Here is a 22,262-nt window from a genome sequence, read left to right as displayed (position 1 = left end):
GATTCAATTCAGTAAACATTAAGCACTTGCCCAGTGCCAGGCACGATGCTAAGTAAGCACTGGGAATTTTTAAAAGGGGGAGGGGGGGAAGGGAAACAGTCGCTGCCTTCAAGGAGTTTATAATCTAATGGAGAAGACAAATGCAAACCAATATACAAAGTACAGGATAAATAGGAAGTAATTAAAATGACCACTAAGGAACATGTTAGTGAGTCACAGTACAGAGAAAAGCAGAGTTCTCCTAGGAAAAGAAGCAGGATCCCATCCAATCAATTAATTATTCCCCTAGGTATACGTTGATTAAACCCTGATTCTGGAAAATAGATTGAAATCTTTGTGGAAAAAAGCATTAGGCTAAGGTCTCTTGCAGATAGAGCGGAGAATGAAGTAGAAGATGTAGAATTGTAGTTAAAGGAGGGATAGATTTATGAAGTTCTACCTTAATTTGGCATCTATGTTTGGACTCTTAACTGCTATTTTACTGCAAATTTAAGCCATCTCAATTCTGGGCCTCAAGTGTTTCCATCTGCACTATAAGAAAATTGGGTTAGAAGATTTCTGAAGTTCAATTACAGCTCTAAATCTTAAAATGGACCCTTAGTTTTTGTTTTTTGAACACGCCTCCCCTCTCCCCTATCTTAGTTCCCTTAGGTAGGGATGAAAATTCAAGGTGACTTCCCGGTATTACCTTGGCTTTCCCCCAAGTTCTTTCTCAATCCCCAGTGGATCTGCTCAACAAGGGGAAGGAAAAAGCGGAAGGAGACAAGCCAGGATTTGTAGGTGATTCAGAGAAAACCTGCCCAGGTAGGGCGGTCCCTGTGCCTGCTCCGCCTCCGGACACGGGTCCCCTCTCTGGATCATTAACTTAGTAGGCTGTCTTTGTGCTGCCACTGCCCCGACCTGGGATAGATTAGGAAATCTCCAGTTTTCCAGAGTTTTCTCCCTTACCTGGACTGGCAGGCCTGTGTGGGCTGTACTAGTCACTGAGCTCAGTGACCTCACCTGGCCCCGGCTCTGGCTGCCCACTCAGACCCAGCTTTTGTAGGAGATGCTGTCCGCGGGGTAAGTCCCCCAGTTCCTGGCGCCCTCCAGCTTCTACTATTTGGACCTGAGTACTGTTAGAATCGATGAAGCTAGGGAGGAAAGGTATTGTCACCTGGAGGAAGAGGAATTCAGGAAGTGGGGGAGTAGAGAGGGAGCAGGTCTTAATTTTCTAGATGGTGGTAGTCAACACAGACTGGCCATTAACTAGCTGGTATGCTTTGTACTAGGATACTTTATTTGAGAAAAAAGAAAGGGGAAGTTGGATTTTTGCTCTTGAGAGATTTGTATTCACATATCCCCTCTGGCTTTGCCTCAATATACCTCAGTTTCCCCCCCAAGCCCTGTCCTCCCTACAAAACAATGGTTACTAAACTTCAGTGTAAGCTAGGAGAAAAGAGGGAGGGGAGATACATAGTTTAACTTTGATAACTTCTATGACATCTTTTTGCCAGTCTGACTTCCTCTTTCTTTCCCCAAATGTGAGTGTTTCTCAAGACTGGAGCATTCAGATTCCTGGTTTTATTTTTCTAGTTCCATCCACCCATTCATTCATCTTACCTGTGTAGATTTTGCCTCTTTTTTTTCTAGGGGAGGGGGCACTCCTCAAATCTATGATCTCCCGACATCTCTGCTTCCTGGGCAGATATCTCCACCTGAAACTGTCCCCCAAACTCAACTTCTTTCTGTCATTCTTCCAGGCTCTTAGGCCCAGAATCTCAGAATCATCTTTTGATTCCTCCTCCCCTGGACTTTGAATAGTAATAAATTCCTTTCAGTGTTTTGTTTTGCTTAAATTTCAACACACATTTATTAAACCCCTATTGAGCATATAACACTGTTATAAGTGCTGGAAGAGTCTATAAAAAATGAGATTTTTTTCAAGAAGGACTTGGCCTAAAAGGACTGCCACTAAGTCTGTAAATTCTTCACACTCTCTCTCACTACTGCAATTCAGTCCCTTGTTCTCCCCTGCTTGTATTGAAACAATTCCTCTGCTTTCGATCTTTTTTCTCTTTTTAGAGTCAGTTAGGCGGCATGGGAGATAACAGCTTCAGAACTAGAGACAGGAAAGACCATCTTAGGCAATTACTGTCAATGAGATCCTTCGAAGATCACTTACCCCTGTCTTAGTTTCACATGGGAATAATAACAGCATCTTCTTCCCTGTGCTGTTTGAGCATCAAATGAGATAATATTTGTAAAATGCCAGTATGTAGTAGGCACTAGAGAAATTCTTATCCCTTTCCTTTTAAGCTTCTTATATATACAGTGTTACTTTATCAGCCTTCTGAAAGCATTGCTTTTGTATATATTCTAATGCTCCCCTCAAAAATCTTTAACACAATAATTTACTCCAGAATCATCATTCAATAAGCATTTATTTAACTCCCAGTACTAAAGATTTTAATCTAAGATTCCTGAACTTTAAAAAAATTATTTTTGATAACTCTTATTTCCTTTGTAATTTTTCTATCTTTAAATACCTTATTTTAAGGAAGTATCTAGAGGTTTCCCCCTTACATTATTATAACAAAAATAAATATTAGAAATAAAAACTAATTTTGAATTTGTAGTTTTCAGATACCCCCAGGATTCTCTAAACCATACTTTGAGAACCACTGGTCTAGAATATGAGCTCCATGAGCAGACAGTCCTTTCACCCCTCTTCATATAGCCAGCTCTTTGTTCTGTGCTTGGCCTATAATAAGCATAATATGCGCTTATTAACTAACTGAGAAGTAATTAGCATCAGGGCCTAGTTCAAGTATATATATTAGTTGTTGCTCAATAAATATTTGGTAATGGAGACAGTGATATGCTGTAATATAGTTTGAATATGATCTTGTGTGGGAATCTCTCAGACTGTTCTCACTGGGATGGATCTCCTTCAAAGTCAACACTTCCCTTTCCTTCCTTTCTGTCCTTAGGCAATAGAAAGTATAGCCTTTGGTGTCCTGTCCCAATGTCCTCATCCTGCCTGGCTCCCTCCCAGGATGCTCTGGGTCAGTTTCTCTCCCAGAGTGCCTATCTCCCTGTTCTGGGTGCCCTGCTCAATTTCTTTCCCAGAATGCCCGGCCCTCAGTTTGGAGATGCTCTGGGTCAATTTCTCTCCCAGAATGCCCAGCCCTCTGTTTGGGGATGCTCTGGGTCAGTTTCTCTCCCAGAATGCCCAGCCCTTGGTTTGGGGATACTTTGGGTCAGTTTCTCTCCCAGAATTCCCGGCTCCCTGTTCTGGATGCTCTGGTCAATTTCTCTCCCAGAATGCCCAGCCCTCTGTTTGGGGATGCTCTGGGTCAGTTTCTCTCCCAGAATGCCCGGATGCTCTGGGTCAGTTTCTCTCCCAGAATGCTGTCCCTTCTTGGTGTGGGAATTACGTTTTCCTCACCATTTTGCTGATTGATTATATCCTTCCCATAGTCTTAAGAGTTGACTTCAGGGAAGGCAGGGTTCTGCATTTGCTGCTTACTGCACTCTCTGTCCCTCCCTTCTGGTGGAGCTGTCTAGTCTGTCCCATAAGTGGGGAGCCCAAGCAAGCTCTGCCCCAAGCCTGCCTGGAGATCATCAGTCAAGTTGGAGGAGGGATTTGGAGGAGGGAAGAGAAGTGAGAAGCCATCAGTTCCTCTGTTAGATGCACTTGTCTCCCATGCACATGAACACGCTCTTCCGTGTGCAATCACGTGTGGGACCTTTGTGAGCAGGTGTGTGCTCGAGCCTGCGTTTTTGTGCTCATATTGTCACCACGCACTTGCGTGTATGTGTGACATGCTGCATGTGTGTTAAGAAATCACACGCTTGTATGAGATGGGCTCCAGCACTATCACCACCGCCAAGCTCTGCTTTCTCAGCTCGTCCACAAAAGGAGAAGTAGAAGTGAGTTCCTTCTGGGGGTCTGGCCTCGCCCCTTCCTGTCCCCGCCTCCCCCCCCTCCAGCTGCCCTGTACTAGTGGTGTCTCAGGGAGCTGGGGGCCAGTGCAAGGAGGGGCTGGGAGCTCTGGTACTGGGGAAAGCTGGACCCCCCATCTGTTCTGTCCTCCTTCCTCACTCATCTTTCACTGCAGGAAATCTGCCCAGGATGGTGCGGTAAGGACCCTGGGGGCAGAATGCTGGGGGTGGCCCAGGGGAGCAGGTGCTCCTTTGTGCCCAGAAAAGGGAGGCTCAGTTCTGGGGTCTGGACGGCCTGTCCAGGCCTCTCGTGGTCCCCCTCCCCAGCTGTGGGTTCCCTTCCACAGGTGGTTCCACCGAGACCTCAGTGGGCTGGATGCTGAGACTCTGCTGAAGGGCCGCGGGGTCCATGGGAGTTTCTTGGCCCGGCCCAGCCGAAAGAACCAGGGAGACTTTTCCCTCTCAGTCAGGTTGGTGTCCTGTTCCTTTTTCCCTGGCGTCTCTGCTCCTGCCCTTCATCCCTTGGCCTCCCCACTTCCAGGTCACCTCCCCATGTCTGGGTGATGTTCCTTAGGGCTCCCTTGGGCCTTGGGCTTCCAAGCCGCTCCCTGCCTGATCCTCTGGTTTTGTTCTATCCCTTTGCTTTCTTTCCCTTTCCATTTCTCCTCCCATTCTCACTGATTCTGGTTCGTGTCCCACAGGGTAGGAGATCAAGTAACCCACATCCGCATCCAGAATTCAGGGGATTTCTATGATCTCTATGGAGGAGAGAAGTTTGCTACATTAACAGAGCTGGTGGAATATTACACTCAACAACAGGGCGTCCTGCAGGACCGTGATGGCACCATTATCCACCTCAAGTATCCCCTCAACTGCTCTGACCCCACCAGTGAGAGGTAAGGCAACATTACCCCTAACTTCTGAATCCCACTGAAAGGTGAGGGTAGCCTTGACCTTTGACTCTTGGTAAGGCAAGGCAAATCTAATGTAAAAACAGCAAAGCTGTTCCATCCTACCCCTCCACCACAGAAGCCATCTGTCCCCACCCAATGCAAGAATTCCTTTACAGCATATCTGTCAGATGGCTATCTGCTTTCCAATTGGACACTTAATTACCCCAAACGGTAGCATTCCATTGATCAGCTGCTCTAGTTCTTTCTAAAAACTTCATTTTTTTTTGGACTAAAATCCACCTTGTTATTTTCTATCGATTACTGCTCATTCTTTGATCTGAGACTACACGAAATATATTTCTTTCTTTTCCTACGTGATATCATATTCTCCCTCAGTCTTCTCTTCTCTGTCCTAGATATCCCCAGTCATGTTAATCTTTCCTCCTCTGACATTATTTGTAGACCAATATAGCATATATATTTTTACCTTGTAAAATGTGCCTAAAATTGAGTGCCATATACCAGACTTGACCTGATCAGAGTTCCAGGGAACCATTTCCTATCTTAATCTGGACAATACTTTTATAATTTTGCATTAGATTTTTAAAAACAGCTGTATTACAGTGTTCTTGGTCCATGGAAGTCTTTGAGGAAGGCCAGATGACCATTTGTTGATTATGTTGCAGAAAGCATTTGTATTTAGGTTTTTGTTGGACTAGAAAACCTCTTGTGTCTTTCCAAATCTAAGATTTCATGATTCTGAAACTAAACTAGGAATCAACTGAAATATCCCAGTCTTTCACATTAGCTTCTGCCAAGTCATGTTGGCTGGTCCTTTTCTTGTGCAACCAGTTGGTGAGCACATATTGAATCCTGTTTCTGTTATTAGCTCTTCTTGTATATTAGCTCTTCTTGTCATGTATACATTATGTGTCAACTAGTTAAGGAGGCTTTCTATACCATTATTCCTAGTCATTGATTTAAAATATTGACCAGGACAGGGCTAAGAATAGAGTCCTGGAGAATGGATATGACTATTATTCACTATTTTTTAAGGAGTTTCAGACTTGATACCCCATCTCAATTTTTCCCTCCTTCCTTATTAATTCCATCGTGCTCCCTCTCTGTGACTTTTTGTTTTTTTACACATCCACCATCTTCTTTTAGTTCTTCTTCTCATCCCAACCTAGAACAGGAATATAGAATATAGGAACAGTGGGTGCTATGGAGGGACTTAACAAAGAAGAATTTGAATCAACCATAGGGATAACAGTGGCAAATGCATTGTGGTCAAGGCGTGCAAGAAAAGGAATTAAAAGAAGCTGGGGCAGAACTAAGGATTGGATGTTAAGAAAGACCAGACCAAGGGAGAGCTTCAAAGAGATGACCACCAATGGTTGGTCACCCCTCTCCCCAACCAGGATGTCTAAGCTGTCCCAAGAAACACTCTGGATAGAAAAGGGAGAATACTCCAACAACGTTCCCCATCGTACTTTTCTTCCTTTCTCTTTCCTTTCTCTTCTGAGTGGTTTCTCTTGGGAATTTGCATTTGTTCCTTCTGTACTTGATTACCAGCCTGTGGGCTAGTCATTATTTGCATGGACACTTCCTCATCCTGTTTTGAAGGTTGGGGACCAGACTTTAGAGCCCCTTGCTCTTCAATGAGGGGGGGGGACGGGAAGGGGGCAGGTCTATTTCTGGAGCAGAATCCTCTTGGCTTAGTCGTGGGATTGGGAGGTGAGGTCTGGAGAGAAAATCTTTGGGTCCTTAGGTCAGTGGTCACTGTAGCTCCGGCCTCCTCTAGACTAGCATTGAAAAAAATTAACTTCTTTTTCTGTCTGTCTTACCCTCCCCCTCCTCCCCATCATCCCTGCGGTTGGAAAATCTTTACCCCCCCCCCCATCCCCCTAGTCTGAGGAAACCTCACTTCTCACTCTCTCCCCAGAGGGAGCTTTTTGCTTTTTCCATCACGTGTTTTCCTGTGGGGCTGGGCAGCCCTGGGTTAACTATTTCCTTTAGGGAACAGGTTTGGGGGGTGGGGGGAAGGTTCCAGTTCTGCTTTCTGTCCTGACCTCTCTACCCCGTGGCCCCCAACCTGTCCCTCTCTCTATTGAGATAGGATCTGGGGGGGTCTTCCTTGGTATCCCCTCCAAGCCTGGCACCGGATGCTCTCCCTTGGGGCTATCTTCCAGGACTTTCTTCCTCATGTGACTTCCTGTCTTTCCTAATCTCTGTTTATTTGACAGAGATTATTCTGAGTTGGCACATAGAAATATTAAATGGTCACCTGTTGAATCTATTTCTATCTCCACCTTTCTCCATCTTAGCCTGTCTCCCATCTCCTCCCAGGCTGAATGTCCTCATTTCTGTTCCCTAATCAGAGGTTTCCTGTCTTTGAGCTTCTCTTGGACTTTCCCAACTTCTGTCTTCTCCTCCCTTTCCCTCTTTCTGAGTCCCAGTTTCTCCCTTTCTCTGATCCCATTTCTCCCCCCAACTCTCTGCCCTTCTCCCTTATTCTGTCCCTTCAGGTGGTACCATGGCCACATGTCTGGGGCCCAGGCCGAGACGCTGCTTCAGGCCAAGGGCGAACCCTGGACGTTTCTGGTCCGTGAGAGCCTGAGCCAGCCTGGTGACTTTGTGCTGTCCATCCTCAATGACCAGCCCAAGGCTGGGCCCGGCTCCCCACTCAGGGTCACTCATGTCAAAGTAATGTGTGAGGTGAGACGAACATGGTGGCAGCAGGGGCAAAAGTTGGGGTCTGTGCAGACAGAGGATGCTGTGGGTGCCAGGGGGTCAGACAGCCCCCGCCTCTCATCTGGAAAGACTATGAATGGAGATATTTTCTCCAAAAACCTGTGAGAAAAGCCTGCATCTTACTCCCAGGGCACTGCCTCCCTGCTTAAAGGGTAACGGGGTTAGGAGGGGTTGGAGTTCCAGGGTTAGCTCTCAGGGTCAGGGAGATGAGGAGGACATGAAGGAGGTTTGTTTGCCCTTGTCATCTGAGCTTGGAGGGGATTTCTCTTCCACTTTCACCACTGTCACACCTCTGATTTTGGTTGCAGGCCGGCCGTTACACAGTGGGTGGCTCTGAGACCTTTGACAGCCTCACAGACCTGGTGGAACATTTCAAGAAGTCAGGGATTGAGGAGGCTTCAGGTACCTTTGTCTATCTGCGCCAGGTGAGCAGAGGGTTCTCCCCTGTGTCTGCTCCCCCCCATTCCTGCCTCCCTGGCTGTGCCCCAGACCACCAAACCCCCCAACTCACATTCACTCTCCTTTCCCACTTTTCTCCTGACTCCTCAGCCTTATTATGCCACACGAGTGAATGCCGCCGACATTGAGAACCGGGTCTTGGAGTTGAATAAGAAACTGCAGGCAGAGGAAACATCCAAGGCTGGATTCTGGGAGGAGTTTGAGGTGAGTGTGCAAGAAAGGGCTGATGCACAGGGTTGTGCTCTTGAGCAGAACTTCTTAAACTATTTCCCCTTGCAACCCCTTTTTACCCCAGAAATTTTTACGTGATCTTTGCTAAATAGGAATACAAAATAGGCATACAAATCAAACATTTCCTGATAATAAATCATAATTTTTCAATCCCCACATTCATTTATGCAATCCTATATGGGGTCAAGACCCACAGTTTAAGAAGCTTTGCCCCAGACAAGGCTGGAAAATTCTGTGCCCTGTGAGTGGCTGTCCTTGGAGTCTTGGTTGTCAAATTAGACAAAATTTATTATCTATTATTTATTAAGTGTGTTAATGTATTAAGCCTTTTGTTTGCAAGGCACATTATGCTCTGTAACTAGGGATGTTCCCCAAAACTCTCTCTCAACCCATCTTCTTTTCTTTCTCTGTACTTTCCCTCACCAACTCACATGAGTTTAATGATTATTTCTGCGCTGATGACTCCAAATCTATATAACTGGCCACAGATTTTTGCTTTAGTTCCAGGCATATATTACCAACTGCCTATATAGATTCTTCAAAATAGATGTCATGTCAGCACTTGAAACATCTATGTCCCAAATGGAACTTACTCTCTTTTCCCCCAAACCTTCCCCTCTTCCAAATTTTTCTGTTATTGTTGAGGGCACCTTCATGGTTCTCGTCTCCAAGGTTTGTAACAGCAGGGTCACCAATGGGCAATAGTCAGTACACATTTATTAAGCATCTCTTTTGTGTTAGGCACTCTGCTGAGCATTGAACGTACAAAGAAAGATAAAAAGCCAGTTCCTACCCCCAAGAAGCTCACATTCTAATAGGGGCAGTAGATATGTACAGACAAGCTACAGACTTAGGATAAATCAAAAATACAACAGGGAAAAGATCCTATAATTAAGTGGGATCAAAAAAGGTTTTCTGTAGAAGATGACATGGTCACTGGGATTTGAAGGAAGCTAGGGAAGTCAGGAAGTAGATACCTGGGGAAGGGAGATGGTATGTAAAATGTAAGAACATTTAGAAAAATGAGAAAAGAGGATTTGCTCTCTTCAGTCCACACATGCAATCAATTGCTTCTACCTCCACATTTCTTGCATCTATTTCTTCTGTCTACTCATATGTCTCCCATCCTATTTTATAACAGTAGCTACTGTTTATAAAACACTTTAAGGTTTGCAAAGTGCTATATATATATATATATATATATATATATATATATCAACTCATTTGATCCTTAAAAACGACCCTGTGAGAGATGTACAGTTAGGATCCCCTTTAAGTAAATAAGTAGGCAGATGAGGAAATTGAGGCTGACCTTTGTTGTCAGGAGTCACAGGGCTGGTGACTTAGGTCTCTATGATTTCAAATCCAGTTCTCTAGGTCTTGGTACAGGTCTTAATTACCCCTCACCTACACTATTTCAGTAGTCTTCAGTTGGTTTTTCTGCTCCAATCCATCCTCTACACTACTGTCAAAGTGGGGTCCAATCATATCACTCTTCTGCACCATAAATTCTACTACCTGTGGGATCAAAATTAACTCCTCATTTTGACATTTGAAGCTCTTCAAAGGCTAATCTTTTTTTCCCTTTTTAAAAAATTTTTATTAATAGCTTTTTATTTACAAGATATATGTATGGGTAACTTTACAGCATTGACAATTGCCAAATCTTTTGTTCCAATTTTTCCCCTCCTTCCCCCCATCCCCTCCCCCGATGGTAGGTTGACCAATACATGTTAAGTATGTTAAAGTATAAATTAAATACAATATAAGCATACATGTCCTAACAGTTATTTTGCTGTACAAAAAGAATCGGACTTTGAAGTAGTGTACAATTAGGCTGTGAAGGAAATAAAAAATGCAAGCAGGCAAAAATAGAGGGATTGGAAATTCTATGTAGTGGTTCTTAGTCATCTCGCAGAGTTCTTTTGCTGGGTGTAGCTGGTTCAATTCATTACTGTCTATTGGAGCTGATTTGGTTCATCTCATTGCTGAAGATGGCCAAGTCCATCAGAATTGATCATCATATAGTATTGTTGTTGAAGTATATAATGATCTTCTGGCTCTGCTCGTTTCATTCAGCGTCAGTTCGTGTAAGTCTCTCCAGATCTTTCTGAAATCATCCTGTTGGTCATTTCTTACAGAACAATAATATTCCATAACATTCATATACCACAATTTATTCAGTCATTCTCCAGCTGATGGGCATCCACTCAGTTTCCAGTTTCTAGCCACTACAAAGAGGGCTGCCACAAACATTCTTGCACATACAGGTCCCTTTCCTCGAAGGCTAATCTTAATCTACCTTTCTATCTTTCCCATTATTCACAGAAGTATCCTGGAGCCAGCTCCTATCACTGGTTCTGAGAGCTGATTGTTAAATTTTCAGCACAAGCATTGCTATAAATCAAGGCTTGCCATATTGCTTTGTCTGTTGTTCAGTCTTTAAAAAAAAAAAAAAAGCAATGAAAAAAATGTTCTTACTGCAGATTAGACCTAAAAGTATGTAATGTGTCCAAATTGTTGTTGTTTTTTTTTTTTTTTTTTTTTTTTTTTTCAGAGAGCCAGTTGTTAAACTTTGCCAGAATATCCCTCTACTCCCTTTCATTCACATTGTGGTCCAGCCACACTGGCCTTGTTGGTTACTCATGCACATGCCATACTCTATCACCTGCCTGCATCCCTTTATTTTGGCTCCTATACCTGGGATGCTCTTCCTCTTCACCCTCACATCTTAGAATCTCCTGTATCTTTCAAGGCATCACGAATGTAGCATTGAGGAAGGCACCTCCAACACAGCTAGTTCAGCCTCTCATAAATGAAGCCCTTCCTGATTCCTGTCTCCTGCCCTAAGCTACTGGTATTTTCCTCCCCAAATGATCCTGTGTCTATTTTTGTATCTATCTATAGAGTTAGGTGTTTTCTTCCCCAGCTCCATGGTAAGCTCCTCTGGGGCAGGGATTGATTCAGCTTTGTCTTTGCATCCCTAGCCTGGCACTTGGTCCTTAGTCCTGTTTAGAGACAAAATAAAACAAAATATCCAAATACCTCAAACATCCCTTGAAGGAGCTTATTCTACTAAAGGATAATTGAAATGGGAGAAAGCATTAAAATCAGAGGAATTTGATGGCATCTACACTCAGCTTCAAAGGAAACTAGTCTAAGAGGCAGAGAGGAGGTGTTTGGGGAATGACAGAAAGTCCAGTTAGCTTGGAACTTAGATCTCATGAAGGGAGATAGTATGAAATAAGGTAGGGAAGGTAACAGGCAGATCAGGAAAGAGTTCAAATATCTAGAGGCAATGGGAAGCCAGGGAGTGTTTTCTGAGCAGGAGAGCTGATAGAGTTAGATCTGTGCTTTAGGAAGATTCTTTTGACAGGTGTGTAGATTGAAGACCACCCTCCCTTATTTCCCACCTTAACCCTGTCCCCACCACATGCTTTTTGACCTTTCCTGTTATTTTACAAAGAAAGAATCTTCCAGTGAGCAATTTTTTCAACTTATATTGATCAAGGGCATCTAGATAGTGCAGTGGACAGAGTGCCAGGTCTGGAGTTCAAATTTGGCTTCAAATACTATCTATGTGATCCTGGGCAAGTCACTTACCCTATTTACCTCAGTTTCCTCGTCTGTTAAATGAATTGGAGAAGGAAATGGCAAACTACTCTAGCATTTTTACCAAGAAAACCCCCAATGAGGTCATGAAAAGTTGGACATGCCTGAAAAATGACTGAACAACAACAAAAAATATTGATCAGCTAGCTCTCAAATGTAGTCTTTAGTCTGAACACTGAGTATTTCTCAGGATCCCCCTGCTGACCTGTGTCTGAGGTAAGATCTGAATCAAGGACTGACTCAAAGATCAAATCTCTATCACTACATCACAGTGCTTATTTTCTGGCTTATGGTAGGAACTTAATAAATACTTACTCTTCCATTTATCCATTCATTCACACCATGTCCTAAGCAACTAGTCCAGCAAATTTAGTATCTTCATTCAGGCTCTTGACTCGGATCCCCCAGTCTAGGGTTGTCTATATTTTGTCTTTTTTCTTTTCCTTTTCCTCATTCTCCCTTTCTCTATTTCTTTACAATTTGGGTTGCCTCAGTGCAGCCCAGTTTCCTTGTCCCATCCTTCCTTCTACCCCACTGGCTAAAGTCTTTTTTTTTCTCCTCTCCCAGAGTCTTCAGAAGCAGGAAGTGAAGAACTTGTATGACCGGCATGAGGGACAGAGACCTGAGAATAAGAGCAAGAACCGATACAAGAACATCCTCCCTTGTGAGAGCCCACCTCCCCAGGGAACCTTTAGTGCCCTCTTCACCCTGAAAGCCCTAAGCCCTACCCTTCATCCCTACAGTTCTCCTCCTGCCTTTGGTCTCAGACCCCTCTCTTAGGTTTCCAAGTCTCCTCTGTGAAGCCCTTTTCTTCTAGATAAAATCTGAGTGGGGAAGATAGAGAGGAGGAATTTAGGGCAATCCTATATTTCTACCTCAATTCCTATAATCCAGTGGAGATAGGGTTTAACCCTTCTTGTCGTCTCACTTCCTCACAGTAAGTCTTTTTCTATAGTTGATCACACCAGGGTGATCCTGCAAGGTCGAGACAGCAATATCCCAGGGTCTGATTACATCAATGCTAATTATGTCAAGGTCAGTGGTCCAGTTGATGTCTGGGGATATAGAGAGGGGGAGGAAGAGATATGGGTCTTTATTCTCAAGGACTGATGGGAAGAGACAGCATGTATAAACATTACACCGATTTGAGCCCGGGACAAACAAAAACGCTGATGAAGATGGGGCTGTAGTAAAGTTAATGTGTTAGGGGATGGGGTGAGTGAGGTTAGAGTGATGGGATTCTGTCTCTGAAGATACATCAGTCCATAAGCTTTTATAAATTACCTACTAGGTGCAGGGCACTGGGGATACAGAGAGGCAAAAGACAATCCTTACTGTGGTTGAGCTCACAATCTAATGGAGGAATTGGTTTGTCTCCCCTTGATCTCAGAACCAGCTGGTGAGTGCCGACGAGAATGCCAAAGTATACATTGCCAGCCAAGGCTGTTTGGATGCCACCGTTAATGACTTTTGGCAGATGGTGTGGCAGGAGAACTCCCAAGTTATTGTCATGACTACCCGGGAGGTGGAGAAGGGACGGGTAAGACATGTTCCCCACCAACAGTGGTGCATTTCTCCTCCTCTCCTCCTTCCTTCTCTTCCCTTCCTCTCAGCTCTCTTTTCTTACTTACTGACCTCTTCTCTCCTCTCCACCTCACTTAGTCTGCTTATTTCCCAACTGGGATCTAAAACGAGGGACCTCAGACCTACTAGGCATCCTAGGAATTTTCTAAAACCAGACGGTTGCAATAGCTGAAATTAGGTAGCCACCCTCAAATTAAAATTTTATGGGTCTATAAAACTTTTACTACCCAAATCCTGATTTCATAAAACGGATTGACTTTAAAAAATGGATCTTCTCATTGCATCCTCTTTTACCATGCTTGTCTGCAAGTCTACCCTGTTGCTTCCCATGTTTAATGTCCAAACTCCTAAGATATGTAGCATTATGGAAGACAAATTGATCTAAGTTAGAGAATGCATTCATTCATTATTTTTTTTTTTTGAGAAATAAGACCTTTATGCATTTTATTACCCTTTATTAACAAAATATAACTATGTAACTGGTTCCTAGAAGGCATACAATGTAGAAATGCCATTTGGAGTAAGAGTTAAAGTAAACATAAGACTTAGGAATCATTTTGCCAGTTAAATGCTTTACCTGAATCCATTCCTTCATACTGACTTTTATATTGTAATAGAACTTCTGCTCAGTGGCGTTTCCTGGATATCTCCTCTGCCTGGTATTTCTTTTCCTCTTCCATCAAATGGAAGAATTTAGGAAGTATACAGATTCCAAATGTAATTTGATTCAGTCTGATTTGGGAAACACTAATTTAGTCCCAACTCTCTCATTTTATAGATGTAGATACTGAGGCTTATTGATGTCCAAATTAATTAGTAAAAGTCAAGATAACTTGTGAATCTTACGTATAAAATGGGTGATTCATGCCAGCCCAGTAAGACAGAAAGGCGTTTAGGAAGATCCAATATCTTTAGCCCAATTCCTTTAATCCAATTAAAATCAGGACTTAATTCCTCTTCAGTCCTCCTTATAATAGGTCTTCCCCTATAGTTGATCATATACCATGTGATCTCACAAGGGTGAGACAGCAACATCCCAGGTTGAGGAGAAGGGCTGTTCCATTTTTGTATTTTCCACAGCTCCTAGAATCATAAAATATTTAGATCTATTTTTTAAAAATTATTTATTTATTTAGACAATTGGGGTTAAGTGACTTGCCCAGGGTCACACAGCTAGGAAGTGTTAAGTGTCTGAGACCAGATTTGAACTCAGTCCTGACTTCAGGGCTGGTGCTCTATCCACTGCACCATCTAGCTGCCCCAAAATATTTAGATCTGAAAGAGACTTTGAAAATAGTCTATTTTCAACTTTCACCTGAATTTCTGACTTCAGGACCAGGCTCTCCATAGTCTTTCATGTAGTAATAGTGGGTACTTGATAAAAGTTTAGTTAGTTCCATTGAGTCCTCCTCCCCCCATCTCCTTTCCCTTCTCTTACTTCTTCTTTGTCTTATTTCATTTCCCAGAACAAATGTGTCCCTTACTGGCCTGAAGTTGGGACCCAGCGGTCTTACGGTCTCTACGCTGTTGCCAATTGCAAAGAGCACGATACCCCTGAGTATAAGATCCGGAACCTGCAGGTCTCCCCCCTGGATAATGTAAGTTCCCCTAGCACAGAGTCTCTGTCTGTCAGGAGGGGAGGAGGGCTTGGGTACCTGCCCATCCTCCCCGGGTCCTCCCCAAGAGGGAGAGAGGAGGGAAAAGATCATGGTGTCTTCGCAGACGGTGAGTACAAGTGGCGGGGGTGCTAACTAATGCCCCCAATGCCTTGCCTCAGGGGGACTTGGTGAGGAACATCTGGCACTACCAGTACCTTAGCTGGCCTGACCACGGGGTGCCAAGTGAACCTGGAGGTGTCCTCAGCTTCCTGGACCAGATCAACCAGAAGCAGGAGAGTCTGCCCCATGCAGGACCCATCATAGTGCACTGCAGGTGAGTCGGGATAGGCTCCATTCTTTGCTCCCTCAAAGAGTAACCCTTCCTCTTCCCACCCACCTCCACACCTATAAGTGCAGAGAAAAGTACAGGACTGGTGGGGTAAAAGGAGAACAGGGAGCAGAAGCAAAAGAAATTTGAGGGGTAGGGAAAAGAGACCAGGAGGAAATGCTTTAGTTGGTCTGTGAGGGAAACTGGGATTCTCCAAGGCAGAGGGTTAGAAAGAGTGTGTTCCAGCCTTGGGGGACTGGCATTGTGAAGGCACAGGGTTGGAAAATGGAGGAACAGCAAGAAAACCAGTTTTTCTGGAGTGGTGGAATTGGGAAGAAGGGCTCTATTTAGTAAAGTAGCAAAGGGAGTTTGGAGCCTGTTGTAAAGGGCTGTCAATGTCAAACAGAGGACTTTGTATTGACTCCCAGAGCATTCAAGTTCACAGACCCTCTAAAACTTATCCACAGACCTTCTAGGAGTCTGTAGGCCACAGATTCAGAACTCCAGCCCTGTTTTTTTTTTTTTTTTTGGGGGGGGGGGTGAGGATGGAGTGGAGGTGGATTGGTTTTCATCTATATATAGGAAACTCAGTAAGGAAACTCCTTTTACCTTTTCAGACAAGCAGCTGCCTTGCTGCTCTTAGTCTTAAAGAGCCACCCAGAATATGAGATTTGAATTTTTAATTAAAAACCATTTTTATTGTGAACTAAAAAATCATCCATAAATACAACCATTTCCATATACAGATGAGAACCCAAACCAGATTCTTTATAAAGCTAGGGGACTTCAGTGACTAGCCCAGAATCACACAATTTACATTATTCAGGGTGAGAATTCAGATCGAGAGTCATAGGCCAGCTTTCTGACCACAATCCTCGCTGGCTCTTATTTTAGAGGTAATAGATAATAGAAGTAATAGAGGTAATTTTAGAGGTAATAATAGAAGCAAAGTGATGCAGTCATTCTGGCTGGTGTCCAGGAGCCATTCTAGTGCTAAATCTTATGACCCAGAGCTTGGGTACCCACTTAATTAAACATTATCCCCTCCAAGAGGAACCTTCCCTTTTTTCTGAAAAATGTTCTTTGGAGGGCTCCTGCCTGATCCCAGCCTTTTTCTCTGAAACTTTAAGAGCTGTAGGCTCACATCACCGCCTTTTTGGAATTTCTGTTAATGCTTTGCTTACCCATACATACCCTAAGGCTTCCCAATCTGGACAATGTAGGGAAAAGGGAGAAGTGTTTCCTACAAGAGTCAAATTATCACTGATCTATTAGGAATATAGGACTGAAGGCAGAAAGGTACTATTGCTCAGTAGGAGAAATGGGTTAACTGATTTCCCTAGGAGCCCTCCTGCTTACTGTTTTCATCTTGATGAAATGCCATTCTGGGTTGAATAGGAATTGGACAACACTAGGGACCTCCAGCCATGTGCTCTATCCCTGGGATTAGGGCTTGAAAGAGAGACATTAGTTGGGGTGGGGGGGATCAGCATTGGTTGGTCTGAGACTCAGGAGTTCTTGATCCCAGCTTGGCCACTTTTTAACTGTGCCATCTTAAGCAAATCACAGTACATCTCTGCCAGTAGAATGTAAACTCTTTGGGGGGAGGAATTTTTTTTTTTTTGTTTCTATTTTTGTTTTTGCATCCCCTGTACCTTGCATTTAGAAGGCATTTAATAAATGCCTGTGGAATTCATTTGAGTTGAATTGGGCTCCAGTATTCTCCATGTGTAAAATGAGAGATTTGGATCTCTAAGATGGTTCCAAGAAATCAGTTTGAGATCTAAGTTAGATGGGGAAGAACTGGACTGTATTTTGCCCAAGCTCCTTTTGTCAGGGCTGACCCCCACATCATGTCTATGAGGATTACATGATTTCTCTGTTTTCACTTCCTATAAGTGGGGGGTGGGGATGAAAAGATGCTGGTCATAGGAAGAAAGGGGGAAAGAAAACGGCAGAACTGGTCTCATCAGAACTGAGATTGGTGTGCGGACACGAGCTCCAGGTCCCACCCTCATCATCTTGGGGCATCTTGGGCAGAGAGAGAAGCAGCCTCCCCGGAAGCACCATTCCCCGCCGGCTCCCTGGACCAAACTTCTCAAAATCCCCATGGCCTTTATTTAGACGTTACAGGAAGGAAGTGGGTGAATCTATTTTTGACAAGTTGGGTTTGAAATTAGTGTGACTCAGGCCACCAGACTGACAGACCTACTATGATGTGGGCGGGGGACTGGGAGCCTAAACACCTGAGTTCTAACACTCCTGGGGAGGGATATCTTCCCCGTAGTTAGACTGGAGGATCTACTCCAGAGAGCCCAGCTTCTGGGTACCCAGTGCTGCCTTCTGTCCCATGTCCCATACGGCCTGCAGAGAGCAGCCTTCTCATGAGAGTTTGGGGTAAAAGGGAAAATTAGATTTTCTTTTATTTTTATTTATTGTGAAAATGAGATTTTTAAAGGAGGAATTCCCAAAGGCAGAACAGAAAGACACTCTAGAGAGGGAAGGGCCACGGAACCATGGGGTGAAATAAGGTAGGATGGAAGGCTGGTGAGGAGACCTTGGGAGGGGGAAAAGTAGCCTAGGGAGATTCTAATACCAAGAGGGAAAACTTGGGAACTGAAGGGATAGGGCTGGAGGAACTAGGAGAGAGCAGGGTATGGATTCAGTTTCTTTATCTGTTAACAGAAGTGATTTCATCTTTAAATTAAAGAGAGTTGGTGGATGTAAGTAGATAGACTGTTGGACTGGAGTCAGGAAGAACTGTTATAGGCTATGTAGCTCTGAATTTCAGTTTCTCCATAATTAAGATAAATATTTATCTTAATTATGGAGAAACTGAAATTCAATCTATCCATCCATCTACCTATGTATCTATCTATATCTGTGTACATAAATATATTTATGTATATACATATATAGCCATTTATAAATTTTTAAAAGTGATTCTTTAGGTTACTGTTGTTATTAATAAAACAAATGTGTTGACCATATTCAGTGCCAGGTAGTAAAGGAAATACATAGTTGAAATAAATTTATGAGTTGGGGCAGCTAGATGGCAAAGTGGGCAGAATGCCGTGTCTGGAATTAGAAGAAACTGAGTTCAAATTCGGTCTTGGACACTTACTCGCTGTGTAGCTCTGGGGAACTGACTTAATCTTGCTTGTCTCAGTTTCCTCTTCTGCAAAATGATCTGGAAGAGGAAATGGAAACAGTTCAGTATCTTTGCCAGGAAAACCCCAAATGGGGTCATGAAGAATCAGACACGATTGAAAAACATTAGCATAAGACAGAGACACAGATTGTGTGGTATACATAATAAAATATTATGTTACAAAATACATATTGTAAATAGTGTAAAATATTCAAATATTTTTGTTGTAATATTATAAAATATTGTAAAACAAAATTTCAAGTTATGAAATCTATGTTGTGTGTGAAGTTTTGAGTTTAGTGAAAACTTCATGGAGAGAGTCACATGTGAATTAGGCTCTAGAGGATTGACATTGACTGTTCTAAGAACACGACTGTTCACCTGCACATGACACTCCAAGCCTTGGCTGAGGGCATTTTCTATGACTGTCCCCCCTTCCTGGAACACGATCCCTCCTCTGCTCTGACTATTGATCTTCCTGGCTTCTTCTAAGTCCCAATTAAAATCCCACCTGCTACGGGAAGTCTTCCCTCTCCCCTCTTAACTCCAGTGCCTTTCCTCTGCTAATTATTTCCTATTTGTCCTGGAATAGCTTGTCTGTACATCTCGCTCTTTAGATTGTAAGCTTCCTAAGGGCAGGGACTGTCTGTTGCCTCTTTTTGCCTCCCTAGCACAGTGCCTGGCCTGTAGCAGGTATAATTGGCACTTAATGTTTATTGATTGAGATTTCATCAGAGAAGGGCATGAACCTCTGTTCTTGGTAGTAGGGACATGGCATTGTGTACTGACACAGTCAGGATCCATGTATATCCTTCCCTTGCCCCATATCAAGGGGTAAACTCTTCACCAACTGCTCCCAGGGAGCTTTTTAAGACTTTAGGTGGTACAGCGGATGGAGCATCGGCACTGAAGTCAGGAGGATCTGAGTTCAAATGTGACCATGGCAAGTCACTCATACCTCCCCCCCCCAAAAAAAAAAAAAAAAAGATTTTTAAAGTTATAGTTCACCTTCATTAGTAGAGAGGGTTTCCACAGTAAAAAGTCTTTCATACCAATGAGATGAAATCACAAATCTGGTATCGAAAAAAATTAAAGGACTTGGCAACCTCTAAAGTCTCTTCAAATCTCCATGTCTTTTTTTTTTTTTTTAAATGAAATCAGAATGCAGGTCTCACTAAAATCAGGCTTAAATGAAATAAAGAAGAAACAAGAAGAGTGAAATGTAAAAATTATACCGTCAACCTTTCCACGTTCTTTCTTCTGAACCTATGACTTAGATTGTCCTTAGAAAGAGAGAAATGATTGTAAAGGGACTGGGGAATTGAGACTAAATGAGAACAGGGTAAAGGGCAAACCTTCAGAGAACTTGGGGAAGGGCGAAGGAGCTATTGGTAGGAGTCCCTACCTTTGCATTCTTAATAGTGGCTGCTGTCTCTCTGCCCCTCGAACCTCTTGTCTTTTCCTAATCAGCATCGGTGGGCAGTAGGGACCCCATCAGCATACCCCCAAGCCAGCTGACCCCCATCCCTGATTTCCCCACTTTTCCCCTTCTCTCCAGCGCTGGCATTGGACGGACTGGGACCATCATTGTCATCGACATGATCATGGAGGCCATTTCCACAAAAGGTGAGGGGTGGGAGGTAGGAGGAATGGCTTTCTCCAGTACCTTGGGACTAGGGGGGAGAAGAGGGAATATCGTTCTTCTCATGACTCGCTTTCCCTTTCCCTGCCCCTCTTCAGCCCTACTTGAATCTGATAGATAGCTCCTGTCTGTGATGAGAATACCAGATCCTGTTCATGCAGTTCATGCTAACAGGAAGGGAGGATGTCCGGGTCCCCGATCACTCATCAGTTATCCTTCCACCTCCCAGGTCTGGACTGCGACATCGATATCCAGAAAACCATCCAGATGGTCCGGGCCCAGCGCTCAGGGATGGTGCAGACGGAGGCCCAGTACAAGTTCATCTACATGGCTATTGCGCAGTTCATTGAGACCACCAAGAGGAAACTAGATATCATGCAGGTAAGAACTGGGAGGCAGGACAATGGCCCAAGCAGAAGCTGGCTTGTCTGGGGGCAAAGAAAAGGGCGGAAATTGGCCGGGCTATGACACTCATTCTCCCGTTCCCAGAAAGGCCAGGGGGAGTCGGAGTATGGGAACCTCGGGTACCCTATGGCCATGAAGAATGCCCACGCTAAGGCCACCCGGACCTCCTCCAAGTGAGTGACTCCCCTGCCTTCTAACCGTGACCTTTAGGGGCCTCTGGACGCCAACTCAGCTTCCTTTTTCTCCAAAGACTAAAGTTAAATATTGTCTAAGGGAAGAAAAGTAGACATAGGTCACATAAGTTTTAAAAAAATCTTTATTTTTGAATGTTGTCCTTCCCTTTTTCTATAAAAAAAAAATCATCCCTTATTAAAAAATTAAAAGATTAAAAAAGAAAGGGGAGGAGGGAGAAGCAATTGATGTATCAGTCATGTCTGACAATATATGTAGCTTCCTATACCCACAGCCCCTCACACTGCATCCTCCTTTGCAAAGAAGGGAGGCAAGTACCTTTTTTTCAACTTTGGTCGAGGACCAAACTTGGCCACTATCAATTTCCCCCACCCCACTACTTAAAAAAATTATTTTTCCATTTACATTATTGCAGTTACTTAGTCATGTAAATTTTTTTTTTTAAACTGGAAAGGGGCCCTAGAGATCACTTAGACCAGTCCCTTCCCTTTTATAGAGTATGAAACTCAAGTCATATTTTGCTAGGAAGTGTCAGAGCTGGTACCTAAGGGTTTTCTGGGTTATAGCTTGTCTAGTCCCCTGCCCCGGTTAAGTTAGGGGGGCTAGAAAGACCTCTCCCTTCCTGGTCCTCACTCCTCCCCTTTCCCAAATGGAAGATTAGACTCAGAAAATGAGGGGGCTAAAGTGCACATCGGTTCCCAGGGTTTTTCTGGGGGCAAACAGTGCGCCCACCCTAGGAGAAGCAGCAGCTCCATCACCCCCGGCCTCCATCCGACTCCACCCTCCCTTCCCCCTGTTCCTCTCCCTGCATGACTCTCTGCACCCCCTTGCCCCTGCAGACACCGGGAGGATGTGTACGAGAATCTGCAGAGCAAAGGTAAGAAGGAAGAAAAGATGAAGAAACAGCGGTCAGCTGAAAAGGAGAAGACTAAAGGCTCCTTGAAGAAGAAGTGACCGCTTGGGGATTCCAGGGTAACTCTTCCCATAGTGCTGTGATTACCAACCCCTCCGTCCTCTGGGACTTCTACCCCCGCCCTCTCCCTTTGCCCCTGTTTTCTCAAATGGACCCCCTGAGGCTCACAACTTCCTCTACCCCCACCCAGACCTTTCCCTGCCCAGGAACTTCCCTCCCCTTTGCAGGCTCCTTTCTACGTCCCCCTCACTCCCACTTTCCTTCTTTCTCTGCAGGCTGGTCCCACACGACAGAGGATGTCTGCTTCTAGTGACTTACTTAGGACACAGCCTCTTCTCCCCTCCTTCCATCCGGGTATTTGTCCTTTGGCTTCCCCCTCCCTCCCTTTCAGTCGCCCCTTTTCTAATTTAATACCTTTACCTCCACCCCTCCTCCTACTCCCCTTGCCTACGCTGGCCACTGTACATAGCCCATGGAAGCCAAGGGGACCCCAGCTATCCCCCATTCTTGTAAATAAAGCCCCCACTTCTTCAGTCTGTGTGTTCCTGTGAGGTGTGTGTGGAAGGGATGTCG

General features: G+C 44.1%; 1 protein-coding gene across 2 annotated transcripts; it reads left to right on the top strand.

The window, feature by feature from the left end:
- Positions 1-893: 893 nt before the first annotated feature.
- PTPN6 (protein tyrosine phosphatase non-receptor type 6) lies at positions 894-22,225 on the top strand. Of its 2 annotated transcripts, none has more exons than XM_023504561.2 (16): positions 894-1,062; positions 4,275-4,397; positions 4,629-4,823; positions 7,349-7,538; positions 7,883-7,999; positions 8,124-8,237; positions 12,444-12,540; positions 12,832-12,911; positions 13,267-13,416; positions 14,927-15,058; positions 15,238-15,392; positions 20,096-20,163; positions 20,409-20,560; positions 20,669-20,757; positions 21,616-21,748; positions 21,965-22,225. In XM_023504561.2, the coding sequence occupies exons 1-15, from the start codon at positions 1,049-1,051 to the stop codon at positions 21,728-21,730; spliced, it is 1,791 nt and encodes a 596-aa protein (XP_023360329.1). In that variant the 5' UTR covers positions 894-1,048; the 3' UTR covers positions 21,731-21,748; positions 21,965-22,225. The 2 variants fall into 2 exon arrangements, with proteins under 2 accessions (XP_023360329.1, XP_012406196.1); XM_012550742.3 differs by lacking the exon at positions 894-1,062 and adding an exon at positions 3,970-4,125.
- Positions 22,226-22,262: the final 37 nt, after the last annotated feature.

This window comes from Sarcophilus harrisii, chromosome 5 (genome assembly GCF_902635505.1).
Source record: "Sarcophilus harrisii chromosome 5, mSarHar1.11, whole genome shotgun sequence".
Lineage (NCBI taxonomy): Eukaryota > Metazoa > Chordata > Mammalia > Dasyuromorphia > Dasyuridae > Sarcophilus > Sarcophilus harrisii.
Note: the sequence above shows the minus strand (reverse complement) of the source record. Positions and strands in the feature narration are given on the sequence as shown.